This window comes from Phyllostomus hastatus, unplaced genomic scaffold (assembly GCF_019186645.2).
Source record: "Phyllostomus hastatus isolate PE091 unplaced genomic scaffold, TTU_PhHast_1.1 phas_contig_549, whole genome shotgun sequence".
In the NCBI taxonomy this organism is placed as follows: domain Eukaryota; kingdom Metazoa; phylum Chordata; class Mammalia; order Chiroptera; family Phyllostomidae; genus Phyllostomus; species Phyllostomus hastatus.
In genome coordinates, this window is record NW_025333907.1 from 877,354 (window position 1) to 904,235 (window position 26,882).

At 37.8% G+C, this 26,882-nt stretch overlaps 1 protein-coding gene across 1 annotated transcript; it reads right to left on the reverse strand.

Annotated features, from left to right (window-relative positions):
- Positions 1-569: 569 nt before the first annotated feature.
- LOC123824177 (zinc finger protein 85-like) lies at positions 570-25,975 on the reverse strand. The gene is made up of 6 exons (XM_045847293.1): positions 25,809-25,975; positions 16,293-16,584; positions 13,270-13,396; positions 12,671-12,763; positions 5,182-5,255; positions 570-4,569 (listed from the first exon to the last, which is right to left on the reverse strand). The coding sequence occupies exons 2-6, from the start codon at positions 16,305-16,307 to the stop codon at positions 2,917-2,919; spliced, it is 1,962 nt and encodes a 653-aa protein (XP_045703249.1). The 5' UTR covers positions 16,308-16,584; positions 25,809-25,975; the 3' UTR covers positions 570-2,916.
- Between the last annotated feature and the right edge of the window lie 907 nt (positions 25,976-26,882).

The window sequence follows — 26,882 nt, forward strand, 5'->3', positions numbered from 1 at the left end:
GAAATTCCCAGCTCTCTCTGGATTCAATTTTATCCTGACACCCAGCAGCATGTCCTTTCTATACCCCTTTTACCAGGGAGGCCAAGAGTCAACAATACTCTAGAAACTTTCACAAGGACACGACCTGGGATATGAGATGTAGACAGCTAAGGCATGCAATCATTTAGGACAATAAGCATTGCTTTAAAAAGAAAAATAACTTAAAATGTTATAAATTGCATTAAAATAAGTGGTTTTTTGTACCACACTTCAAATAAATTATTTTGAAATACCTTTGAGATACACTTCTTCACATTATAATATAGTTATGTCAGTTATATCTGAATGAAATGTAACTTCAAATTCATTATATGTTCCTTCAGGGAACGGCTACTTTTTAAAAAGTTTATTGGTTTTAGAGAGAGGAAGAGAAAATCAGTGTGATAGAGACACTTTGATTGGTTGTCTGCTGTAGGCACCCTGATCAGGGATCAAATTTGCAATCCAGTCAAGTGCCTGGACCCAGAATCAAACTCCTAACCACTGGGTATAAGGAGCCATACCAGCCAAGGCTACAAAGCTTATTTTTTTATTTCATTTTATTTAAGATTATATTTATTTATTTTCAGGGGATGGGAAGGGAGGCCAAAAGATAGGGAGAGAAACATCAATGTGACAAAGAAACATCAACTGGTTGCTTTTCCCATGTACCCTGACAGACCAGGGACCACCAGCGACTGAGGCATGTTCCCTGACCAGGAACTGAACTGGTGACTGTTAGCTTTTCCAAACAATGCCCAACCAACAGAGCCACACTAGACAGGGCAACACAGTTCTTTTTTTTTTTTTAACACTGGATTTCCAAATTTTAAAAAGAGAAAGTAAAGCAGTCATCTATTAAGTGGTTCAGATAAAAGCAAAGCATCTTTACCTGAATTACCCATCAGGCCTGCTCTAACCTGCCTGAGCACCTGCCAAAAGAAGTTTCTGTGTATCTAAAGACTGTTTACATGTTGACTCCATTAAAAGTTACCTCTACCATAGGACAGCTAACTATGAACATGATTATTCTTTATATCTATTATACGTGCACTTTCCATGATATAGATTGCTCACTAGAGCAAAATTTTCTACAGAGTAGGTTCTTCAGAGCCCAAAGGTAGAGGGGAACTGTTTCCACGTCATTACTTTCACTCTGATCTGAGGTGGGTCTCTTGTAGACAGCATATCTATAGGTCTTGTTCTATTCCTTCAGCTACCCTTTGTCTTTTGACTGGATTTTACTATATAGTGATCTGACAGCTGTGCTTTTGTGGTTTTCAGAATGGAGGCTAATTATTTAGCAAACATGGAAATACAATAATTTTATGGTCTTAGAAGTCAATCGATATTCTCTCTCTCTTCCCTCCTTTCTTCTGTCTATAAAATCAATAAACTTATCCTTGGGTGAATAGTTAAAAAAAGAAATGAGTTGTCTATGCTTTTTCAGATATCCCTGATCACTTTTTTATTTTATTTCAACCACATCATCTCATCTGTCTATGGCTACTATGAAGATACATCAAGGTTTTAATAAATTGCCACCATATTTTCCTTAAAGAGAGTTATTGGAAAAAGAACTTAAAATTCATAATGCTCCACAGCCTTACACCGATGCAAAAAAAGATGCTCTTCATGGTGACATACAACAACATTTTAAGTCAACCACAAACAACATCTCCATTTAGATTTTTTCATACATTGTGCATTATGTCTTCAATCTTCCATGTAAAAGTAGATATGAGTGAAACTCACCTAATATACAAGAGTTCACAGATCTTTAAAAAAAGCAACATTCAAACTCATCACATACACTAGGAATAAAAACATAGTAACTAATTATTATGACAGTGGAATCATAAATATTTCTTCTCAAAATATCTAATATACTGTCAATATAAAATAGAATACACTGTAATTATACATATAGAAACATCCATCCCCTTGATACTCTGAAGCAAATAGAAGTCCTTATCTGAGTCTTTAAAAATTGGATTATTCTGTGTAAGTATTCTGATTTATAGTAATACCTAAAACCAATTGTTGACCTTCATTCTGTGAATTCAGTAATATTTTAAAATTCCTATTCAATTACAAACTTTTGCAAATTATTTACATCTTTAAAGTCACTTTAAGGCCTAAGTTGTTTGGGCTTTTGTGAAGTGTATAATGTGGACAAGTCTTTCATCTTTTATTATGAATATAGAATTCTTCCCCAGTGTGCAATCCCTGATATTGAGTGAGGTTCTAGGTCCAGCCATAGGTGTTCCACATTCTTTACCCTTAAAGTTTCTCTCTAGTGTGAATTTTCATGCATTGAATAAGCTATGAATGCTGAATAAAGTCTTTTCGCCTTCTTCACAATTGTATTGTTTTTCTTTAGTGTGAATTCTAATGTTTAGTAAGGTTTGCATCCTGGGTAAAGCTTTGGCCACATCATTTTTATTTGTTAGTCTTCTATGCAGTATTAATGATCAAATATTGAGAAAACTATGATTGAGGATAAAGACCTGGGAGCATGTGTTATATTTATAAGGTTTATTTTTCTGATGCTCAATAGGCTTGAACAAAGGTTAAATATCTTGCCAAGTTATTTACATTATTATTATTATTATTATTATTATTACTCTCCAGCACAAATTCTGCAATGTTGAACAAGTTTTGAGCACAGGTTAAAGGCTTTGCCACATTCTCTACATTTGTAAGGTTTCTCTCTAGTATGAATTCACTCCTGCTGGGTAAGATACCACTGCTGATTAAAGGCTCTGGCACATACAATGTATAAATTCTCTGGTGTTTGTGTAAGAGGCCAGTGGTAATTAAAGGGTTTGCCACATTCTTTATATTTGTAAGGCTTCTGTCAAGAATGAATTATCTAATTTTTAGAAAGATTCACTCTCAAGCAAAGGTTTTACCACACTCCTTACAACTGTAAGGTTTCTCTCCAGTATGAACTCTCTGATGTACAGTAAGTTTTGAACGCTGGGTAAAGGCTTTGTCACATTTTCTACATTTATAAGGCTTCTCTCCAGTATGAATTCTGTGATGTTCTGTAAGGGTCGAGGAAGCTCTAAAGGCTTTGCCACATTCTGTACATTTGTAAGGTTTCTCTCCAGTATGAATTCTTTCATGTCGGGTAAGACACCACCGCTGATTAAAGGCTTTGTCACACTTTCTACACTTAAAAGGCTTCTCTCCAGTATGAATTCTCTGATGCTCAGAAAGGGTTGAGGATGCACTAAAGGCTTTGCCACATTCTATACATTTGTAAGGTTTCTCTCCAGTATGAATTTTCTCATGTCGAATAAGACACCACTGCTGATTAAAGGCTTTGGCACATACACTACATATATAAGGCTTCTCTCCAATATGAATTTTTTGATGGTGAGTAAGTTCTGAGTGATAGATAAAGGATCTACCACATTCTCTACATTTGTAACGTTTCTCCCCAGTATGAACTCTTCTCTCATGTTCAGTAAGATATGAATGCCACTTGAAGTCTTTCCCACATTCTCTACATTTGTAAGGCTTCTCTCGAGAATGTGTTATTTGATGTTTAGTAAGGTATGAATACCACAAAAAGGTTTTCCCACACTCCTTACATCTGTAAGGTTTCTCTCCACTATGAATAATCTGATGATGAATAAGTTTTGAGGAGCATTTAAAGGCTTTGCCACATTGTCCACATTTGTAAGGCTTTTGTCCATTATAGTTTCTCTGATGGTCAGTAAGGGTCGAGGACTGACTGAAGCCTTTGCCATGTTCTCTGCATTTATAAGGCTTCTCTCCAGTATGAATTCTTTTATGTTGAGTAAGTGCTGAACGCTGGCTAAAGGTTTTGCCACATTCTCTATATTTATAAAACTTCTCTCCAGTATGAATTCTCTGATGTTCAGTAAAGTCTGTGGACTGGATAGAGGCTTTGCTACATTCTCTGTATTTGTATGGTTTCTCTCCTGTGTGTATTCTCTGATGTTTAGTAAGCTCTGAGTAGCAGATAAAGGTTTTGCCACATTCTAAACATTTGTAAGCCTTTGCTCCAGTATGAATTCTCTGATATTTAGTAAGTTTGGAAGATGGGCAAAAGTCTTTGCCACATTCCCTGCATTTGTAAGGCTTCTCCCCAGTATGAATTATCTGATGTATAGTAAGACCTGAAGGCCAATTAAATGTTTTACCACATACTTTACACTTGTAAAGTTTACCACTAGTATGGCTTTTCTTATGTCTATTTAGATTGAATATTTGACTGAAGACTCTCCCATACTGATTACATTTGTAAGCTTCCTCCCCAGAATAAATATTGTCTTGTTCAGTGTGATTTGCAGATGGCTTCAAAGATTTGACATATTTACTTTGTTTGCTTGTCTTTTCCACTACAATTGAAATAATCTGATGAGTATTGTGATTTGACTTTTGGTCAAAGACTTCACAATGGTTCTCTGGAAGCTGAGTTCTCTGATGTTTATTAGGATTGGACTCTTGGTTAAAGTGTTTCCAATGTTCATTGAACTGATAACTTCTGTCTCCATTATATGTACTCTGGTAACACTGAAGATAGAAAGGGCTTTAGTGACAGCTATAATTTGATTAAACATATACACTTATTTCCAAATAACTATTCTTTGATAGTTATTAAACCATGATGGTTGTATTAAAAAACACTCCATGTTTATAAAAATTATAGATATTGGAATACGAAAACATTTAATGATGGGAAAACAATGATTTCCTGATAAAGGGATTGCCAATTTCACCACATTTTAATTTTATATGTGCACTATAAATCTAAATTTTAGGCATGACTGACTGAAAGTTTAATCCTATCCTACATTTTAAACAACACAAATGGTTATTCACACCATGGATTATATGAGTTCTAAGATTTCCCATATTTTCCTTTCCAAGAATATACATCTTCAGAAATTTTTTTCAGTCTTCACACAGAAACTCATTGATCTGCAAATGTAACTGACTTAATGTGAGAGTTTTTCCAAATGTGTAGTATCTTTGACTTCTTTAGGTAACAATAATTTTATTATGAATAATTGTCCCAGGTTAGTTCTGTTCATATTAACATTCTTTCTTCTTGTCACACTATTCCTCAAATTCAAAGGCTTGCATTAAGTGTATATTATCAAAGCCACACCTTCCATATCTTACCAGTATTATTTTAGAGAATAAATCTTCTATTCCTGGCTTTCGTAACAAGGCTTGGTTGTCTTCAGATGACATAGCTGAAAGATAGGAAATCAGTTTTCACAGTTATGACATTCAAGTGATTGTACTTTGAACTTACCAGCAATTATACACAAAATTACATTTCTGAGTATCCCAAAAGCAAGTGAACAGTTCAAAGCAAGCCCACAAAAGGTACAATGAAAAAAATCACATCAAAGTGAGACAAAAAGTTGGTTATAATTGCTAACAATACTGCTCAACCCCCATGGCACACACTGCCAATATTGTAAGAAAAGTCCCAATTCCCAGTTTCTTCTCTGGAGAGAAAAAGATAACAGTACAGTGTGTTCAGTGACTCACTGTTTTGTAGCTTCTTGAAGAATGTGTTTCTGTTTTGCACCACACAGAGTGCTAAAAAATGGCAATACACGGTGAATACATTATAGTAGCAACTAAAAAAAATGAGTAATTGTTCAAACACCACATCTGTATAAGACTAAAGACAGATATGAAGAACAGAAAGTCACCATGGGATCTGAGGAAGAAACAGAAAGCACTTTGAACTTGCACAAAAGAACAAGAACATGCATCCCCACCACAATTTATTCCCATAGAACACAAGTTCATAAAGCCTTGTTATTTAGAATCTGAACCTCAACAAAGATATCAAGACAAAGAAAAACAGATAGTGTCCAGTCAGAAAAACAATATAAATCTACAGAAATTCATACTACATTAATAAAAATATCTTACCTCAAAAAAGAATCGAAAGCAACCATATTAAAAATGGGAAATTAGATAAAACTGACAACTACATAATAAAAAACTGTGCATGATCAAAATGAAAGTGCAAAGAGAGAAAATGTAAAATTAAACCAAACAGAAACGAGAAGCTGAAAAACAGTATCAAAATTTTAAAATACAATAGACTCATCACAAAAGATATGACCAATTTGAAGAATCAAACAGCTTGTGTATACTTCATTAAAAATTTCAATACAAGGAAGCCAACAAAAATATGGAACAGTGAAGAGAACCTAAGGAACTCATGGGAAACCAACAAATTGACCACTTTGCACATTAAGTAGACCCCATAAAGACAGAACAGTGAAATGGAGTATGCAACTTATATGCAAAATTAATAGTTCAAGATTCTGAAATCTGTAGAAAGAAAGAGACATACAAATTCAAATGGCTCACTGAATGCTAAATAGGATAAATGAAAAATGTCAACAGAAAGACATAGGGAAAACATTATAAATCCCAGACAACTTTCCTAAAAGCATAAAAAAAATTTTGACATGGGAAACACAGCTCCTCTAAGATCATCAGTGGCTTTCTCAGCAGAAACCTTATGAAAAAGAAGAGCATGAAATAAAATACTGAACCAGTGAAAGAACAAAAACTATCAAGCAAGACACATGAACAATGGAGAAAGAAAAAGTTTTCCAGCTCAAAAACACTGAAAACTCTCTCACCATTGAATCTTCCCTATGAAAACTGAGTAAGAAAATACTTCCAGATGTATCAAAAATTTCCAAACAACACTAAAACATATGAACATATAAAGATTTGTTATACATATAAATATATATACCAATACAAAAATGCACAGTGGTATAATCATGAAACACAAATCATTTTGATTTCTCCTATAGAACTTTAAAAATAAAAGCAACAAAATCTTAAATCTATAAGTACACAGCATAGAAAATATAATGTGATATCAATAACATAAGTGACATAAGGGGTGGAGATGGCAAGTAATAGAGTTTCTTTTTTAAGATTTTATTTATTTTTAGAGAGGGGGAAAGGAAGGAGAAAGAGATGCAGAGAAACATCAATGTGTGGTTGCTTCTCGTGTGCCCCACTACTGGGGACCTAGCCCACAACCCAGGCATGTGCCCTGACTGGGAATCAAACGAGCGACCTTTTGGTTCACAGGTCCATACTCAATCCACTGAGCTACACCAGCCAGGGCAAATAATAGAGCTTTTATACGCAACTGAACAATCAGTTTAAAGCATAATGTTATAACTTTAAAATGTTTGAAGTATCTCCCATGGTAACAACAAAAATGGAAAAGAAGTAAAATCTGTTAATAGGTGACAGAATTATGTATTGGAAATCACAGATTCCATGTTTCTAAAAAAACCTAAATCAAACAAATTTCTCAAAAGATATAAAACCATGAAGTTAGTTGTGTTCCTTGTTACTGTAAACAAAAATTAATATAAAAACAAATTAAGAATGTAATTACATGAATAATAATATAAAGGACAATAAAATACTTGGTTGTTTACTTAATGAAGGAGATGTACAACTTGTATGATAAGAAGTATTAAATATTGCTGAGTATAATTAAAGAACTCAATAAATGAACTACCCATGCCATGATCTTATATTAGAATGCTAATAGCATAAGCAGTCAGTAGTACCAAAGGTAGACTAAACATCCAAAGCATTTCTATCAAAATCCCAATGACACTTGTGGCAAAAAAAAATTGGAAAGCTCATCCTAAAATTAATATGGAATGTCACAGGACACCATGTAACCAAAACAATCATGGAAAGAAAGTGTAAAATTATAGGCACTATGCTTTCAGATTTTAAACCATATTCCAAGCTGCTGTTATCAAAAAGTGTAATACAGACATTAATAGAGGTAAACAATGAAGCACGGTGGACATGGAGCCTACATACAACTTCTCCTGGGCAAGGTCAAATGACCTTCAACAAGCCTTCTTGTACCACAATATAATAAAAGGATATTTTCATAAATCAATAGTGTTGAGAAAATTGGATGTCCACATGTAAAAGAATGAGTGAAGGTGAACCGTTACGTAACACCATAGGCAAATATTAAATCAAAATGGATAAAACATTTAAACATAAAACTAATGACTCAATCTACTCTAAGTTATGGAAAAGATTTCATGACATTTAAATTTTTTACTTATAAAACCAAAAGCAAAGGTAAACAAAGCTAATACAGTCATACGGGATTGAACAAAATATAAAAACTCCTACACATTTAAGCAGATACTCAGTGGAGTAAAGAACCTAGGAAATGGGAGAAAGTTTCTGCAAAACATATATCTAATGAGTAGTTAATATCCAGAATATATAAAGAACTTTTACAAAAAAATGAAAAAAGTAACGCAATTTTTAAAATGGTCAAAGGTATATAATTAACTAATCTATAAGAAAAAATGTGGTAATACACAATGGGGAAAGACAGTTTTCAAAACATGGTGCAAGAAAAACTAAATACATACATGCAAAAAATTTAAAACTAGACCACTTTCTGATGCCATGTACCAAAATAAACTAAAAAATTGATTAAAAGTTAAAATATAACACCTGAAATTATGAAAACACTGGAAGAAAAGACAGTCAATAAACTCTGTCATTGCTCTTACAAGTATATTTTTTTTTGATATGTCTCCCTAGGCATAACTAACAAGAAAAATAAACAAGTGAGACTAAGAGTAAATTTTTTGTACAGGAAAAAAATACAACAAAACAACAAAAAAATGACCTACTGAATAGGGTAAGATAATCACCAATAATACATCTTTAAAAGCTCAATATGCAAAATATAAAAGAAACTCACACAACTTAACACCAAAAAAGCCCAAACAATCCAATTGAAAAACAGGCAGAGGACCTGAACAGACATTTCTCTAAGGAGGATATGAAGATGACCAATAGATACATGAAAACATGTTCAACACCATTCATTGTCAGAGAAATGCAAGTTGATACCACAATGAAATATCACCACACACCTGTCAGGGTGACAATCATTAATAAGTCAACAAGTAACAGGTATTATTAATGTTGTGGAGAAATGAGAACGCTAATACACCGCTGGTGAGATTATAAATAAATTGGTGCAGCCATTTTTTTCCCCAACTCCCCCCCCTTCCCCGCCCGGTGCAGCCATTTAAAAACAAGGTGGAAATTCCTCAAAAATTTACAAGCAAATACCACGTAACAGGGCCATTCCATTTCTGGGGATTTTTTTCAAAGAATATGAGGACATGAATTCAAAAAGATATATGCACCCTTACATCCACTGCAGCATTATTTACAATGGTGAAGATAACAAACTGAAAAGAAAAACACCATTTTAATAATGATGCTGTACAATTTGGAATAAATTAAATGTCACAAAATTTATCTCAACTTCACTTCAAAATGTGTTTTAGATTATTTGTTTATCCCAGAAACAACACCTAGAGCAAATATAACTTCCATGCTATTGCATGTAAACCAAAGTTAATTTTATATACTTCAGATTTTTTCAGGGCAAATTATTAACCATGTTTTTCAATTCATAGTATTAAGATTTAAACTCTCTAGTGTATTAAATCAAACATTAGGGAGCCCTAAAACTGCTCTTTAAGAAAGTCATTCACAGACCTTCTTCTCTGAAGTATCTGTTGTTATATCTATGCATCATTCCTATGATTCTTGATGCACATCTGAGGGATAAATGTTTGTATCCTCCATTAAAACACACACACACACACACCATATATATATATATGTACACGCACATATATAAAATCACTTTACAACAATAAAAATGACCAGATTCAAAGAAACAAAAATATCAAGTGTTTCCAAAAATGTGGAGAAACTGGACCCTATACAGTGGTTGAATGAAAATAAATTGGTATAAACAGTATGAAAAATGTGGTGGTGTTTGCCAAAAAAATTAAAAATAGAACTATCCTATGATGCAGCCATCTGACTTCTAGGTATATAGCGAAAAAAATTCAAGGGAGGATCTGCAAGTGACATGTGCACAGCTGTGTCCACTATGTTATTCACAAAAGATTCTAATAGGTGGAAGCAACCCCAATGTCTATGGATAGATAAATAGATGAAGAAAATGTAACATACACATACAATTTAATACAACTCTGTCATGAAATAGAACCACATCATATCACCTGACATCACAAAGACAAACCTTGAGGACTTTTTTTAAATGGAGAAAGAGACACTACAGGATTCCACTTAGGTAAGTAATCTAATGGAGTCCACCTGGTAAAAAGAAAAAGAAAGTAGTTACCTAAGCCTTGGTTTGAAGACAAATGAGGAAGTGATTGTTTAAAATAGACATGGTGACATTTCTGCAAGATGGATGCTTCCCGAGATTGGATGCACAACAAAGACAGTATACTTAATACCACTGGGCTCTATAGTTACAGATGGTTAAGATGGTAGATTTTTTTCTCACACGGTTTTTAACAAAATTGAACATAAACAACATCTAAAAGAGATAGAGTTATACAACATTTCAAAAACTACCTTCAATTTTAAAAAAGTCTTTCCCTCTCATAAAGAGAATATAAATTCATAAACAGATATAAAATTAAGACTATTTTCATACCTATGTAACTACACTAACCATTAACCAAGCACAGAAAGACACAAGATAAGTCATTAATAAAGTAGGGTAAAGCTAACCAGAAAAACATGCACATAATTTCAATGGCAATAGACATATAGCTGATTCATATTTGAATTAAGTCCCATAATGTCTTAAGTGTACTGAGTATCACTTACTTTGTAATATATAAATAAAAACCAAAAATGTAAAATAAATTTCGGGAAACTACCATTAAAAAACAAATACATTGTTATGGAATTGGAAAACAAGAATGGAAAATTTAAATCCAGAAATCTGAGTACTATCAGTACATAGAAGTACTATTAAAAAAGAATTCTTCTATAAACTATAAATTCCAATGTGAATGTGACTCCATGAACAGCAAGCATTGTGCATCACTGGCATGTATTATACAACACAAAAATTTCACAGAAAATGCATTAAAATCATTCAAAAATAGCTCTAAAAGTAATTTTATAAAGAAGTATTTAAATAATCCAAGAAGTTTTTTCAGCTGTTAATATATTTCAGCTATTCTTTTGTAAAAATTTATTGCTGTGCCCTGGCTAGTGTGGCTCAATGGATCAAACGCCAGCCTGTGAAATGAAGGCTCATCAATATGATTCCTGGTCAGGGCACATGTGAGCCAGGTCCGTAATTGGGAGCATGCAGGAGCCAACTGATCGATGTTTCTGTCACAAGTTGATGTTTCTCTCCCTCCCTTCCCTCTCTCTAAAAATAAATAAATATAAAAAAATTTATTGGGGTGACACTGGTTTGCAAAAGCATACAGGTTTCAAACCTACAACTCAAAAACTCATCTGCACACTGCTATTTCAGCTATTCTTACACAAAATGTGTAGGCTGCAATCCATCCTACAGGAAAAAAAAAGCCTTCATTTCTAAATAAAAGAATCATAACAAACTTGTAAAATACGCAGAGAATAACTGATGATTAAACTAAACATGTGAGATTGAGTATACTATCATTAAAAGACATGCTGAATAAAGATTCAATTGTTAAAAAATGCAAGCTAAAAAGAAAAAAAGACATGCTGAGGAAAACAAATAAAAAACCTAATCATTGCTTTTGCCTGAACTAAACTTAAATTGAGGGACAAAACATTTTCCTAAATATGAAATGTCTAATTCTGGAATTCACTTCTTACCAAAGGAGAACACTCGAGCATATTGTATCAGCACTTCCGAATGTCAAGGCAGAAATTTGACAAAGATCTAATTACAAAGTGAAAACACATCAGGCACAGTCCAAACAAGAGAGAATGATAAAATGATAGAGATAAAGAAATCAGGTAACAATAGAGATCTTCCTACGTGTTGAGCACTGTTCTAAGGACACCTGTGGTAGTAACTTATTGAGGAATTCTATGAGGTAAATGCACACAGTCCACTATTCTAACATGGAGAAATGATGACTACAGACCAGAAATTGATGTTATATAATACAAAGCAAAAAAGCAAAAGGGCATTTTGAAGTAAAAGAGATAATTAGATTTTCTGATATTCATTGTGCTGTGATGAAATCACTGAGTCTAAACTCTGTAGGGTCTTGTGTGAAGCCTCCACAGGATTAGAAATAAATCAGAAAACATGACACCTGTCTCCAGGTTTCCTGGGATTTCTGCACCAAATTCCAGGGTCTCAACCTCTTCCTTCATAAACTCTCTACATGAGACCAAAAGAAAAAAAAAGGCTTAACATCCAATTCCTCAGCATCATGCACAGATATTCCTAGGTCCCCAAAGCAATGGAAGAGGAGCCAGACCATGGCAGCCCTCACAGATAAAGGCAGGGTCTTTGCCCCCACAGCTAATGTGATGATGGAGGTCACTAGAACAGAGCAGAATCCTGAGAGGATACAGCAGCAAGGGACATTTTGCAGATGCACTGTCCCTATTTCTATGACAGCAACAGAAATAAACCTGGGCTTCTCAAAATCTTTTCCACTGAAGCAGAGCTTCTCAAATCACACGTCAGGGTCTAGCTTCCTTCGTGGCCTTTGGACCTCTCACCTGTGTCACCAGCTTCCTTGTTCCCACCTACCTGAGAGGGCACATGTCTTTTTTCCCTTCACATCCCAGCGCTCCTTTATTTTCTCCAAAAAGGTGACCAGGACTGGCTTAGAGACAACAAGACCTGTTTATCAGAAAAAAGAACATGAGTTTTGATAGAGATGCTCCCATTTCCAATCCAGTTTGTGCTCAAGTAAGAAGACATGGTATAATATTAGAATATTCTAGAAAATATTCTAATATTCTCTAGAAAATGGTATAATATTAGGATATTCTAGAAAATATTCTAGAATATTTTCCAAAATACTGTTTTCTGTTAGCACATTAATTATTCTAGACAACATGTAAGGTCTTCAGATAATAGGATTCTATTTCATATATATCACAAAACTTTTCTTTTTCTTTTTAAAAATGTTTTTGATTTTTCCTTTTTTTTATTGCTGTTGAGTGACAGTTGTCCCAATTTACCCCCAGCTTTTTTTTCCTACACCAGAAAATCCCCATTTCTTTCTTGAGACCAGGGATCTAAAAGTCTACTGTACAAAGCAGAAGCTACAAGGAGACGATCTCCTCATGAAAGAAATAAACTCTGTGGGTGGAGTTGGAACTCTGAAAGGAAGTCATCCTCACCCAGGGAGACCAGGTTCCTGTAGTTCTCCATCATCACATCCATGTACAATTTCCTCTGAGCTGGGTCCAGGCATTCCCACTCCTCTAGAGAGAAATCTACAGCCACATCCCTGAAGGTCAATGATCTCTAAAAGAAAAGACATTTACCAAGGGGCCACCAACAGAATTCATAATATAACCCAACTTGAAAACAGTGGTTTTGACCTAGGAGAGTATACTGAATCATCCAGTAAGATCACTGTGACCCAGTAATATTCTCTAATGTATCTTCTAACACCGAGAAAGGAGGATGTCACATCTCCACAAATCCACTGCAGAGACAGTACTTTTCAGGAAAATGAACTTTAAAATGAAGGCATCGTCCTGACCACTGTGGCTCAGTTGGTTGGGTGTGTCACTCTGAAAAGCAAAAGGTTGCTGGTTCAATTCTTGGTCAGGGCACATGCCTGGGTTGCAGGTTCGGTCTCCCATTGAGAGGCACGTGAGAAGCAACCAATCAATGCTTATCTCCCTCTATTTCTCCCACCCCTCTCCTCTCTGAAAAGTTAAAAATTAAAAAGATGAAAAAAATAAAATAAAATGAAGGCATCAACAGAGACACATGGATTTCTAAGAGTTATAATTGTATCATTCAGAATCAATTGTGTATATTTTTCAGGTGGAGAAGACATGGTAAGTTGGAAGTGTGAGGAGTTGAAGTTTAACACAGACAACAAAGAACTGCAGTGTTTTTTTTTTTTATTTTATTTATTTATTTTTAGAGAGAGAGGAAGGGAAGGAGAAAGAGAGGGGGAGAAACATCAATGTGTGGTTGCCTCTCGTACACCTCCCTGCTGGGGACCTAGCCTGCAACCCAGGCATGTACCCTGACTGGGAATCAAACCAACTACCCTTTGGTTCTCAGGCCCATGCTCGACCCACTGAGCTACACCAGCCAGGGCTTTTTTTTTTTTTTTTTAAAGATTTTGTTTATTTTGAGAGAGAAGGGAAGGGAAGAACTGCAGTTTTATAAAAATGCAGATTCTGATTCAGGAGTTCTGGGATGGGGCCTGTGCTTCTTCAACAAGCTCACTTTTTACTAATGATGCCAGTGTCTCTGGTCCACATGCCATACTTCTGAATAGCAAGAAAAAGAAAACAGAGAAATTCATAGATGACTTGCAGCTGAAAGAGTTTCATAGAATTTACTGTTCTCATAAAACAGGAAGCATAGCAACCATAATCCTTTTTGATAATGTCTTATATACTAGATATCATTCCAACAGTTTTGTATATAATTTTTAATATATATGTGATCTGAGAAAAAGATTATTTTTTATGTTATAAGAATATTTTGTGAAACTTCCAGTAAACAGTAGATCTTGAGTTTTAATTCAATTCTAGAATTTTTCAGAAAGAACACAGGCCAACAGGCACCAAGAATGTCATGAGCATTCATGGCAGTTTCTGTAACTGAGAAGAATAACAGAAACATCCTAAGCAGGAAAGGAGAAAGAATAGCTCAAAGAATGTTAACATTTTATTCACACAGACGTACATATGGAAACTAAGAGCATGTTAACAGTGATAGGGAATGGAATTTTTGATTCTGCAAATCTCATCAATCTTTTTGTGGATGATACCATGTTTTATAAACACAATAGGGAAAGGAACACACAATAACAAAGAATAATAAGTTACAGCTATTGTTTTCCAGTCTTTCATTTCTTTAAAAATTTTGATGTACCATTTTTGGTGAACTATACCTTAGAAATTTTACTGACTTGAATATACATTAATATAATTCTTGTAAATTTTCATGAAACTACAAAAAGGAATAAAGTGAAGTATGTCTGTAACATGACTGTAGAACATTATTAAAATTTATGGGAACTTAAAATTTTTAACCTGATTGGTTAAAGCCTCCCCACAGCCAGTAATCTCTCGGAAATTAAAAGTAGGGTCTTCAGCCCTGGTCAGGTAGCTCAGTTGGTTAGTGTGTCAACCTGATACGTCAACAATCTGGGTTCGATCTCCAGTCAGGATATATACAAGACTCAACCAATGAATGCGTAAGTGGAACAACAAATCAATATTTCTCTTTCCTTTCCTCTCTCTCTAAAGTCAGTAAGTACAGTAAAAAAAAGTAGAGTTTTCATTTTCCAAAGCAAATAGAAACTAAGAAGACAACAGAAATAGAAGACAACAATGTCCAGATAAAATGTGACAGTTTTTTCATATCTTTCAATAATTCCCTGCTAGACCCTTGTTAATGATAAAGAGAAACTGTTAACTCCATAGTGAAGAGAGCACCTTAGCCAAGTGAATATCAGGGTGACTAGAACAATGGATATCTGGTGACTGAAGCAAAAGGAAGGATGTGTCATCACTGCTGTGACATTACTGGCAAAAATACATAAATAAGGAAATCATAACCTAAATATGATCACAAAAAGTCATTCGTTTTTGCAAATCTAATACCTTCTCACACATACCTTCTATGTTCTGTAACTCTACAATGCATTTAAACAGTAAGTCTTTCTGACCAAACTAGTGAGCAAGTCTCTTCTAACTATTCTTGTCAGAACTTTCTGAGCTAGCCTGACCAGTAAAATTTGCATTTTCTTACCCCTGCTCTTCAGATCTCATGAGGTAGCTACATGAACATAAAACCTACATGTCCCTTCATTGATACCTGGGCCTCTGAGACCATCTCAATAGGGATGTGGGACATGGGTACCTTCCAGGTTAATCTGTCACAGAAGGGATGTGTTCTGTGGTTGAGGGTCATTAATTAAAGGTGGGAATTCTTCATGACCTTGGGAAGGCTGGATAAAGAGAATGTAGAGAAGCCTCTGGGACAAAGGAGAAAACTATATAAACTGCTGACCTAGACAATCACAACAAGAAAAGAAAAAAATAATTAAGTGAAAATATCACTAGGAAAAAACATCACAACTAGAGGATTAAAGGTTGCAGGTTCTAAATCCACTGATGTTAAAAAGAAAGCAGACACAGCCTCTGATTCAAGTCGTATCTTTTACCTGAAAAGCAGCCATGTTGTCCTGGTCCTGCTCTGGGTTGTTTTCTCAGGGGACGATGTGCTGAGGAGTCATGTCTGCATTTTGAGGATGTGCCTTCAAAGGTGTCCACACAGTCCCTTCCTCCACTTCCACCACACTCACAGGCAGAAGGACCTGGAAAGCTGAAAAGGCCACTCTCTCCTGTCCTTTGTCATAGAAGAGTCAGGAACAATAAACTTCTAGGTGGAGACCACACTGCCAGTTTTTTCTTGGTTTTCAGGTGCTTTCTCCTTCCACAGATGTCCATAAACTCCTAGAGCAATGAGAATGTGTGCTGCTTTCCTGAACCCTCAGCCCCAACAGAGAACTCCATTATCTCCTCTAAACAAAGATTTCTCCCCACTCTAAAAATGCATTCGGAAGCCCTCCTGCTAATCCCTGGGCTCACCTGAGCATTAACTGGAGCACCTCATTAACAAAGACGCAGCCCTGCCTGGCGTAGCTCAGTGGATTGAGCGCGGGCTGGGAACCAAAGTGTCCCAGGTTCGATTCCCAGCCAGGGTACATTTCTGGGTTGCAGGCCATAACCCCCAGCAACCGCACATTGATGTTTCTCTCTCTCTCTCTCTCTCTCTCTCTCTCTCTTTCCCTCCCTTCCCTCTCTAAAAAATAAATAAAATCTTAAAGAAAAGAAATTTGTATACAGGTAAATCTCACGGTATTTAAAAAAAAAAAAAACAAAGACGCTCCATCCCAAGTAGTTGACCAACTCTGTGGGGGCACACACAGTTGATGTCATTTCTTAAAACTCCTCAAGTGAGCTAATGGGAACCTGGAGGGGAACCATTTAAGTTTAATGAGCATGATGATCCCTTGGGGATCAGGGTCCCACTCTAAGTTATGGTTCTGCAAGTCAGCAGTGAGGACCATGACATGGCATCTTTACCTAGTTCCCTTGAGGTGCCTTCATTGCTCCCCCAGAGCTGATTTCAGTAGCACTGGGTGACAGATATCAGACCCAGCACACCTGAGACATCTGGGCACTGGAAGGACTTGAGGCAAAAACTTCTAGAAGACTAGGTTCCCTGGTCAGATTCCCAGGGGCAGAACTTGTCCTGCAATGGGCACAGCCACATCTATGTCCACTGAGCACGGGAAGCAAAAGGAGAAATGGGCACAGATTAACCATCTGCTAGGAAGGAACAGCTGCCTTTGAAAATGATGCCATAAATGCAGACTTGATGATACACAGAGGAAATCGTAATACGTGTTTAGTAATAAAGCAGATTATAACTGAATTCAGAGATCAGCATTTTTTCTTTGTTATGGGTGTGTGAAAGAATTTTATGAATTGTGAAGACACAATTGTAGTACCTAGCTATAGGTATATGATATATATCTATTTTCTTCTATTTTTAAGAAGATTGTATTTATTTATAGAGAGAGGGGAAGGAGGAAGAGAGGGAAAGAAACGTCAATGGGAGAGAGAACCATCAATCAGTTGCCTCTCCCACACCCCCAACTGGGGACCTGGTCCACAACCCAGGCCTCTGCCCTGACCAGGAATCGAACTGTGATCTTCAGGTTTTCTAGTCAGTGCTCAACCCACTGAGCTTAATTACTTAAATGTAATTAAGGTACATTTTTTAAAAGCCTAGTTTTCCAATATGCTTTCAGAGCTTTCAATCGTTTAAAATGTTCTCAAGTGTTTCATGCTCCACATACCACTGTAGTTTAATTTTTAAACTTATTTTTTAGAGCTGTTTTAGGTTCAAAGGAAAATAGAGTAAAATCTTTGCCAAAGTAAATGTTTCTAATATAAAATATGGAGCCCTGGCCAGGTCACTCAGTTGGCTAGACTATTGAGCCCAAGTTGGGAGTTCAATCCCCGGTCAGGGCATATACAAGAATCAAACAATGAATGTATGAAAAAGTGCAACAAATCTCTCTCTCACTCCCTCCTTGCCCCTTCCTCTCTCTCTCCCTCCCCCGCCCCATGTTGCCCTCTCTAAAAATAAACACAAATAAACAAACACATGAATAAATAAAATATGGTAGAATCTTTTACAACAAATTTTACATATCCTAATTTACTAAATTTAAGTTACAATTCCTCATGCTTCTCACACTTCATTTATCCATCTTTCAATGTCCACTGACAAAAATAAACCACTCTGGGTATTTTACTCAGAGAGAATGTTGAAGTAACACATGAGCCCAGCTCGAAGCTCCTTCTACCCCCAGGGCTGGACAGTCAGTGGGAATGAAGTGGCACTGCTGGAGCCCAGCAGCCAGGACCATCATCTGAGCCATGATATAGATGCCACCTGAAGCAAAATAGGAGAGGAACAAGTCCCCGATCTCTTCTACCCTCCCCAGTCTCTGTCAGGACCTCCCTGGGCCTGTATCTGCCCAAATGAGAGTAGGCTGGGGGAAGGCCCTCTGTCTACTGCAGAGCAGGTGACAGGTGGACAATGAGTCAGATAAATTACAACCAAGTGAGGGGCAGAGATTCTGAGACAGAAAAACCACTACCAAGTGTATCGTCCAGATGGAACACTTACACAAAATATGAGACCAGGCATAAGAATTCTCTCTAACATGGTCCCCATCTCTGTCCTACAGGAAAGTATTGCATATACTCTGTCCTGGTAAATCCCAGGGTTATGTTATTTTCCACTACTCTGAAGTCAGGATCTGCCTCAGGTGGCCTCTTGCCTTATAGTTTTCTCAAGAAACATAATCCGTTAATATGCCCAGGATCTGCTGCTTTCCACTGTGAAATCACAAGTGAGGGCTTCTCAGAGTTGGACCACAGAAGTTACACTGACAAGTCACAGTAAAATAAAAGTACACTCTTTAAAAATAGCTTCCTTCATAAATGAAATTGCTGTCCCAAAAGAGTTCTGCACTGCCACATTCACTGCAGCATCAGTCACAAAAGCCAAGACAAGGACACAACCTAAATGTCTACCAGCAGAAAAAGAAAGGAGCATATATGTAATTAAGTATCTTTACCTATAAATACAAATGCTGGATTTGAAATTTCCATATATGCACAGAGTGGGACATAAGTTGATTTGCAGTTGTTTGTATAAAGAAATGTGCAGGTTATAATTATTGAAATAGCTTTATTAACTGTGTGTTTTGCTTACTCCCAACTGTAAACCTACATTTGCCCCACCCTGAATGGAATTACACACACACACACACACACACACAATTCCATGTGTATGTATATGGAATAGTATATATATGTGGTATTATATATATATAAATATATATCCCTATATATATAGAATACTGGATACATAGTATAGAATAGAATATACAGTATACTATTGAATACTATGTATGAATATATCTAATACTATTGAGCAATAAAAAGAGGGAAATCCTGCTGTTTGCAGCACCTGAAAGGACCTTAGGGGCATTATGCTAAGTGAAGTCAGGCAGGTAAAGACCCATACTACATGACCTCACTTATGCATAAAATCTGAAAAAAACAATCTCAGAAACAGTGATTGGATTGCAGGTTGCCTGACTGGGTTCGGGGGAAAGGTCAGGGTGGTGACAGTGGCCAAAAGGCACAAATAAATGTCCACTTGTAAGATAAAGAGCTCCTGGGATGTAATGCACAACATTACTATACTGTACTGAACCGTATCCCCCTGTATCCTTGGTTTCACTGTCCCTGGCTTCACTTATATGCTGTCAACTGAGGTCTGAAATGTTAAATGGACAATTTCAGAAATTAACAGTTCAAAAGATACTTTGAGAGAGAGACAATATTCAGAGAACTTTAGTTACAGTATATTGTTATAGTAGTTCTACTTCATTATTAGTTATTGTTGTTAATTTTCCACTGTGCCTGATTTACAAAGAAAACTTAAACTTATTTAATGTTATATATGTCAATTATATCTCAATTAAAATGAGAAAAATAGTTTTAAATCTTAGTAAAACTTTAAAAAGCTGAAAAATAAAAACAATTAATTAGTAAAAAAAATAATGATCACTCCCTTCAGATAATTTCATCATAAAGTCAAAAACAAATTTAAAAATTAAGTGTACACTTTATTTTCTCCATATATAAGAACCATTAACCAAGGGGTGTTCCACCCTTGACAAAAGAGAGAGGAAACTATCTGGGATTTGGAACAGCTAGATTTTATTGAAGGACAATTTACAAGCATGTTTACCTATGAAAATAGGAGCCAGATTTTAAATTTTAATCAAAATGTAACCAACAGTGATTTAAATTATATGAAACATATTTCATGAATAGTACATGAATGTCTTAGTTTTATTAAATGCTTTAAAATATAACTTTTTACAATTACAAATTTAAATAAAATGCATTTCTAAGTACCCTTAAAACATCTTCCAAATTTGTCAACCTTCTCCCACTCTTATATCATCCATTTCATATCCCTCCATTAGATAGGGCAGGAGCACAGCAAAAACACTTTGATGCATATTCTAGAAGCTTGTCCAGATTTGGGTGTTCATATATCATATATAACTGGTATGTCTTAAAATTTCACATCTCATAAATAATTAATCCTAGATTTAAAAGTCACACACAAAAAAACTAGACTATTGCACAAAATTATTTTTAATACTTAATATCACCTACAACTCCATTCTTTTTTATGTTTTCCAAATGACCCACAAATATTTTACTGTTGTTCTTGTTACTTTTTTACTGATACAAGTTCTTTTATTAAAATTAATTAATTAATTGTTTTTAGAGAGAAGGGAGGGAGAAAGAAGAGAAACATCAGTGTGTGCTGCCTCTTGAGCAACCCCTCTGGGGTGGGGGCGGGGGAGGGGAGACCTGGCCCAGCAACCCAGGCATGTGCCCTGACCAGGAACCGAACCAATGACCTTTTGGTTCACAGGCCAGTATTCAGTCCACTGAGCCACACCAGCCAGGACTGAGATAAGAATTCTTAAAAGATCTACCCTTTCTATGAAATTTTAGGTGCACAATATAATAGTGTTAACTATAGGCACACTGTTATACAGTGGATCCCTAGGACTTACTCATCTTCTAACTTAAAATTTGTACCCTCTGAACACCAGCTCCCCTTTTCCCATCCTGTCAGCCTCTGGCAACACCAATCTAATGTTTGCTCCTGTGAGTGTGACTATATTGTTGGATTTCTAAGCATGGATTTATATATGAAAAATACTTATTATGGCCCTGGCCAGTGTGGCTCAGTTGGTTGAATGTCCTCTCACAAAGAGAAAGGTTGCCAGTTCAATTTCCCACCAGGGCACAAGCCTAGGTTGTGCATTTGGCCTCTGGTCAGGGAGCAAAAGAGAGGTTCTGATCAATGTTTCTCTCTTACATCAATATTTCTCACCCTCTCTTTCTCTCTCCCTTTCCCTCTCTCTAAAATTTAATAAATAAAATATTTAAAAAATACTTTTTATTACCCATAAGTCTAAAAATCTTTAAAAGTAATAGTGATATTAATTAATTTACAGGGAGGAAATGTGATTAGATTAACATAGATAAGTCCCAAAATTTAATAGCATCCAACATAATTATTATGAAAAAACTGAAAAACCAAGTTACTGGAACACTGCACATTCACTATGATAAACCCTTATGGCTAACATGGATCTTCATGGTGCAATTTATGTTGTTATTGTTTTATCTTCCATTTGTTCATTTATTCAAATATTTGATTTAAATTAAATTATATTATTTAATGAGCACTAAATAGTAGGTTCAGCTAATAAATTAGACAGACCAGAGTCCTGTCACCCACACTGAGCTCACACAAAGAAGAGAAATAAACAAATTGATAGACAAGCACAAGAGACATTTGTCTAATTATAAAATAAAATGCAACCTTCCTCTGTGCCTGACATTGTTCCAAGCTCTTTCACTCATGTAATTTTTGTGACAACCTTAGGAGGTAGGCATAATGACTGTCCCCATTACATAAGAGAAGACTGAGGCACAGAGGGCCAGCAGCCCACCCAAGATCACACAGCCAGCACCAGGAAGCATTTCTTTCCTTATCTGGCCAGGCCCCTGTCCTCAGACATCCATCCTCCTCTCTGCCCTCAGATTCCTCCCTCCTGCTGTCCTCAAAGGGTCCTGGGGCCTTGGGGACCACAGCCCTGACAGCTGCTCTGGCTCACTGGCTGCTCACGCTGCTGCTAGCTGGTGTCTGCATTGGGGAAAAAAGATGAGAGGATGCCCTAACCTAGGGAATGGGTGAGCCAGCAGGTGCTGGGCAGAGGTACCGGGAAAGGCTGAGGAGAGTGGCCAGAGGCTCCATTCACCCAACTGTGGCTAAACCTAGACTTTGCTGGGGGGATGGGTGGCACGGGGAGCCATGAAGGGTTTGAGCAGAGGAGGGGGAGGGTCAACTCTGGATGTAGGAAGACCCTTCTGAGGGTAAAAGGATCAGATTGGAAGAGACTGGAGGTCTAGGAAGAAGCTGGGTGAGGGTTCAGGGGGAGAGGACAAGGCTCAGCCAGGCTGAGACTATAGGGATGGAGCAGAGGAGAGGGTCAGGGTCAGGGATCAGAAGGGACAGGGCTAGAGACTGACACGGGTGGTAAAAAGGGCCTTGTTTGTGGCCCACTGCCTGGGTGAATAGTGGGGAATCTGGTGGAGGAGGGAGATTAGGGAAAGAGAGAACTCAGTGGGGATCTATGGGAGTGAGGGGCCCCCACACAGATAATTGGATGCAGGAGTCCACAAGCCTGGAGACAGTGGTCTCCTGGAGCTGGGTAGGACAGGGCCTATGCAATCCCTCCAGGTGTGAGAAAGCACAGGGTGTTCCAGTACCTTCTACTATCCTGGGGCTGGTTGGGTGGGGTTTTCAAAATTCCATCAGGCAAGGGAGTTGAGACTGCCTGACCAGAGCAGCAGCAAGAAATGGGGCAGGTGTAACAAAGGAAAGAACCTGGGACTGGGTGTGGAAATAGGAGAGCAGGTAGGCAAGAGAGGAAGGGAGGCTTCACTGGATTCTGGACAGGCACAGAGGGATTAAACAGAAAGATTTTGCAGTAATCATCTCAGTAACACGGGCCTTGTGCCCAGGCTTTGCTTTCCACAAATTCACTCACTTGGCAAGCAGGTGCCATTATTATCCCCTTTTCACAGGGGCTGAAATCAAGGCACAGAGAGGTAAATAATTTGCAGAAAAGTCACACAGCTCATAATCACAAAACAAAGGTCTGACTCTAGGAGATTCCAATATCTGTGCCTTTCACTTTTGTGTCTCAGTTTCCTTATCTGTACAAAAGTTGCTGATAACAGTGTTCCCATCACAGAGTTGTTTGTTGCCAGGTTACATGAAGAGGCACAGGCATTTCCTTCCTCTTCTCCAGGAAACCATAACATTTTATTTAAAAAATATAAAATGATGAACATGGATTTTGATACTGAATGATATGAAAAAAGGTTAACTATGGAGATATGCTGATCAGATCACTTCACCATGAATAGATGAGCTCTGTGGGAACCAAGTTCCAGGTGACACCAGTCTATTCTTCAACATTTATAGAAAATGAATAAGAAGGGACAGCTCCTTTGTGGCTCACAGTCACTAATTCAACAAATCACATAAAGGGAAGGAAAAGGCTACAAAACATTAGACAAACTCATGAAACTAGGTTCTGACTATTAAGATCATTGACATCCTTACAACATACACAGTGCAATAGCCTGATATTCACTAAGTACCAATGGATGTTGCATCATATGACAAACAGCAGAAAGGGTGCAGGGCTCAGAATCTAAATTAGACACAACATATTTAACGTGGAAAATGATTTTTTAAAATGTGATGACTTCTAAAGGTAAAGTTTTGCAAAAGTTGAGACTACCTCATATTTAAGAAAGGACAGTAAGAGCTGATTATCTGAGATGTCACAAAGCTTGTTTCAGAAGTCAATGATGATTTACAAAAAAAGATTTCATAATTAAAATCTATTTTAATATGTTTTTATAAGATAAACTAAATGTGAGAGATATAAAAATGTGAATTTGTTGGAGAGAAAAAAGACCCAATGTTTTCATTATTTCTTGAAAGAATCATGGGGTGAGACTCAGTCACTCCTTGTTCCAGGTCACCTGCCTCTTGCCATCCCAGGAAACGAGAAGGGACCCACTACTGACAGACAAGTGTCTCCTCTCTGAATGAATAAGGGTTGTAAATGGAAGCTATTTGGTGATGCAAATAATTACAAAACGAACAAACCTTATATACAAAAGTTCTGCAATTCCAATTCGACTGTTTAACAGGAACAATTCAGCAAAAGCCGGTATCTCACAAATTAATCGTCCATACCTCAACAGCTCACCATTTTTCCACATCCGGTTCCACTTCTTTTCCTGGTACTTACATTTCTGTGTATGGATGTTTGTCTCTTCCCTGTTTCTCTGAACTGCTGTCCTTTCCTGTGTTTCCCCTTCCACCTCCCCTGCTTCTACTCCCCTTTCCTGTTCCTGTCCCTACACCTGATTCGAAAATCTCATGAAACCTATTTCATCTTCAGTTGCGCTTTCTCCCTGATCTTTCTGATTGCTCCCACCTCCATACACCTTTGCGTCTGTTTCCACACACTCCATGCCTGTGTCCCCTCTGCGGCCCCTGTTACTACAGTTTTTCCTGTCACCCCCCAGCGGGCTGACTCAGTGCTGTTTCTCCCTCTGACCCGTCACCCCCGAACCCCCCTTCTGTCCCTGCTCTAGCTCCCCCACCTCTTCTCCATAGAACCACTACGTCCGTCTGAAGCCCCTCGCCCTTTGCTGCCTCACATTTGTTCACAGGCCCCTCTCCCTGTCAGCTCCTCTCGTCTCTCTGGGGCTCCTCAGTCTCCTCGGCATTCCGCCCCTGTCTTCCTCCTCCAGCTACTTTCCCCAGTTACCTTTTCACTCCTACGTGGCTGCCCCGTTCTTCCCATATTCCCTGCTCCCCTACGTTGCAGTCTCTTAGAGCCCCGCACCGACATCTTCTCTCCCTCAAGTGTCCGTCTCTCATATTCCGTCTTCAGATCCCCTCACCAGTTGGTTCCGCCGCTTTCCTGGCCGCCCCTTCGCCTTCACCGCTTCCTCACAGCTCCTCCCCGGTGGGGCAGGTCACTCCTGGGGACACGGCGTTCTCCCGTCTTAAGTCCCACCCCATGGAAAGTGTGCTCTTCCTAAGACTGGGGTCTCTTATTAAGTGTGCGGCAGGTGGAGAGGGTCTGCAGATCCCTAGGGCGGGGTGCAGTCCCGGCTCCAGGGACAGAGAGCTGAGAGAAGGGGGGAGGGGCGCAAAATGTTTGCCTGCATCTCCCGATACTTTAAACAAAGCGGGGTGAAAGGGCTGCCCAGGGAACACCTTTAAGCAGATAAACCACGCGGCAGGCGGAGTCCAACGGCCCGAAGGCGGAGAGACCACGGGCGGGACGGCCTCAAGAGTTTCCCCGAAACGAACGCTAACCCTTCACCCGGCAGCAAGGCGGTCAGGGTAGCAACATGGTCGGGGTTGGAGAATCTGGAGGGGACGCCGGACTCACCGCTGTAGAAAGTCACGTTCGGGGACTTCAACGCCTGTAGTGACTCTCAGGCTTTATGCGTGGAGAAATGTGGACTGAGACGCTCATGTTTACACCAGCAATACTGAAACCAGAAAGGCCAGTGTACCCTTCCATACTCCACAGCCACTTCCGGGTCTGTAAGCATCTGCGGGTGCGCGCTGTCTGAAAGGCGGGATCAGGGGTGTGTCCTGGGCCCACCATTCGAGCCACGAGGAGTCGAAAATCAAGGCTGGGCTGGGCCAAAGCGGAGAGTGTGGGGCGGAACAATGTAGAAGAGGGGCCTGGATTAAGCCTTGCTCTCAGAGGGTCTCTTCTTTTCTGAATTTTAGAACCTGTTCTATTTCTTTCCTGGTATGTGGAGCTGAGCGCCTTTCTGCGTGCTTTAAGTTGATGTTCCAGTTTAAGGTAAATGCTTAGAGCTGTGTGCGCCACGTTATGTTGAAAGCTAAGACGTCTGCTTTTAACAGGTGAAAACTATTTTTGCGAAGATGGAACAAAGGTTGGATCCAGGAAGGACCATCACCTGCAACTTGAATTTAATCCATTGCAGCATTATTTACAACAGCCAAGATTTGGAAGCAGCCCAAGTGTCTATCAGCAAGTGGATTAGTGGATAAAAAAGCTGTGGTTGGCCGAAAAGTTCGTTCCAGTTTTATACAATGGCTCTAGTAGCGCTTAGTTGTCTTTAATGTCACTGGAACAATTTTGGTAAATTGTATTGACATCTGTCATATCAGTGTGAATTTTTAAAAAGTATCAAAATTGGTGAATTTTTGTGCAGCCATTTTAATATTGAAGATGGCAGGAGATACACAACATTTTCATTCTACTATGGCTTTATTATTTCAAGAAAGGTAAAAATGCAACTGAAATGCAAAGACTTCTGCGGTGTATGGAGGTGTTGTGACTGATGGAATATATCAAAAGTGGTTTGCAAAATTTCTTGGGACTACTGACACTTTGGCCAAATAATTCTTTGCTATGGGGTTTTGTGTTGGAAGATGTTTTAGCCCCGGTCAGTGTGGCTCAGTGGTTTCAGTGGTTGGAGCATTG

Bases quoted from the DNA above. Each gene is read 5' to 3' on its own strand.
- LOC123824177 (XM_045847293.1), bottom strand. The intron at 12,764-13,269 runs GTGAGGATGACT...TCTGATAAACAG, and splicing joins CAGGAACCTGGTCTCCCTGG to GTCTTGTTGTCTCTAAGCCA. The intron at 5,256-12,670 runs GTAGGTGGGAAC...CCTATCTTTCAG, and splicing joins AAAGACATGTGCCCTCTCAG to CTATGTCATCTGAAGACAAC.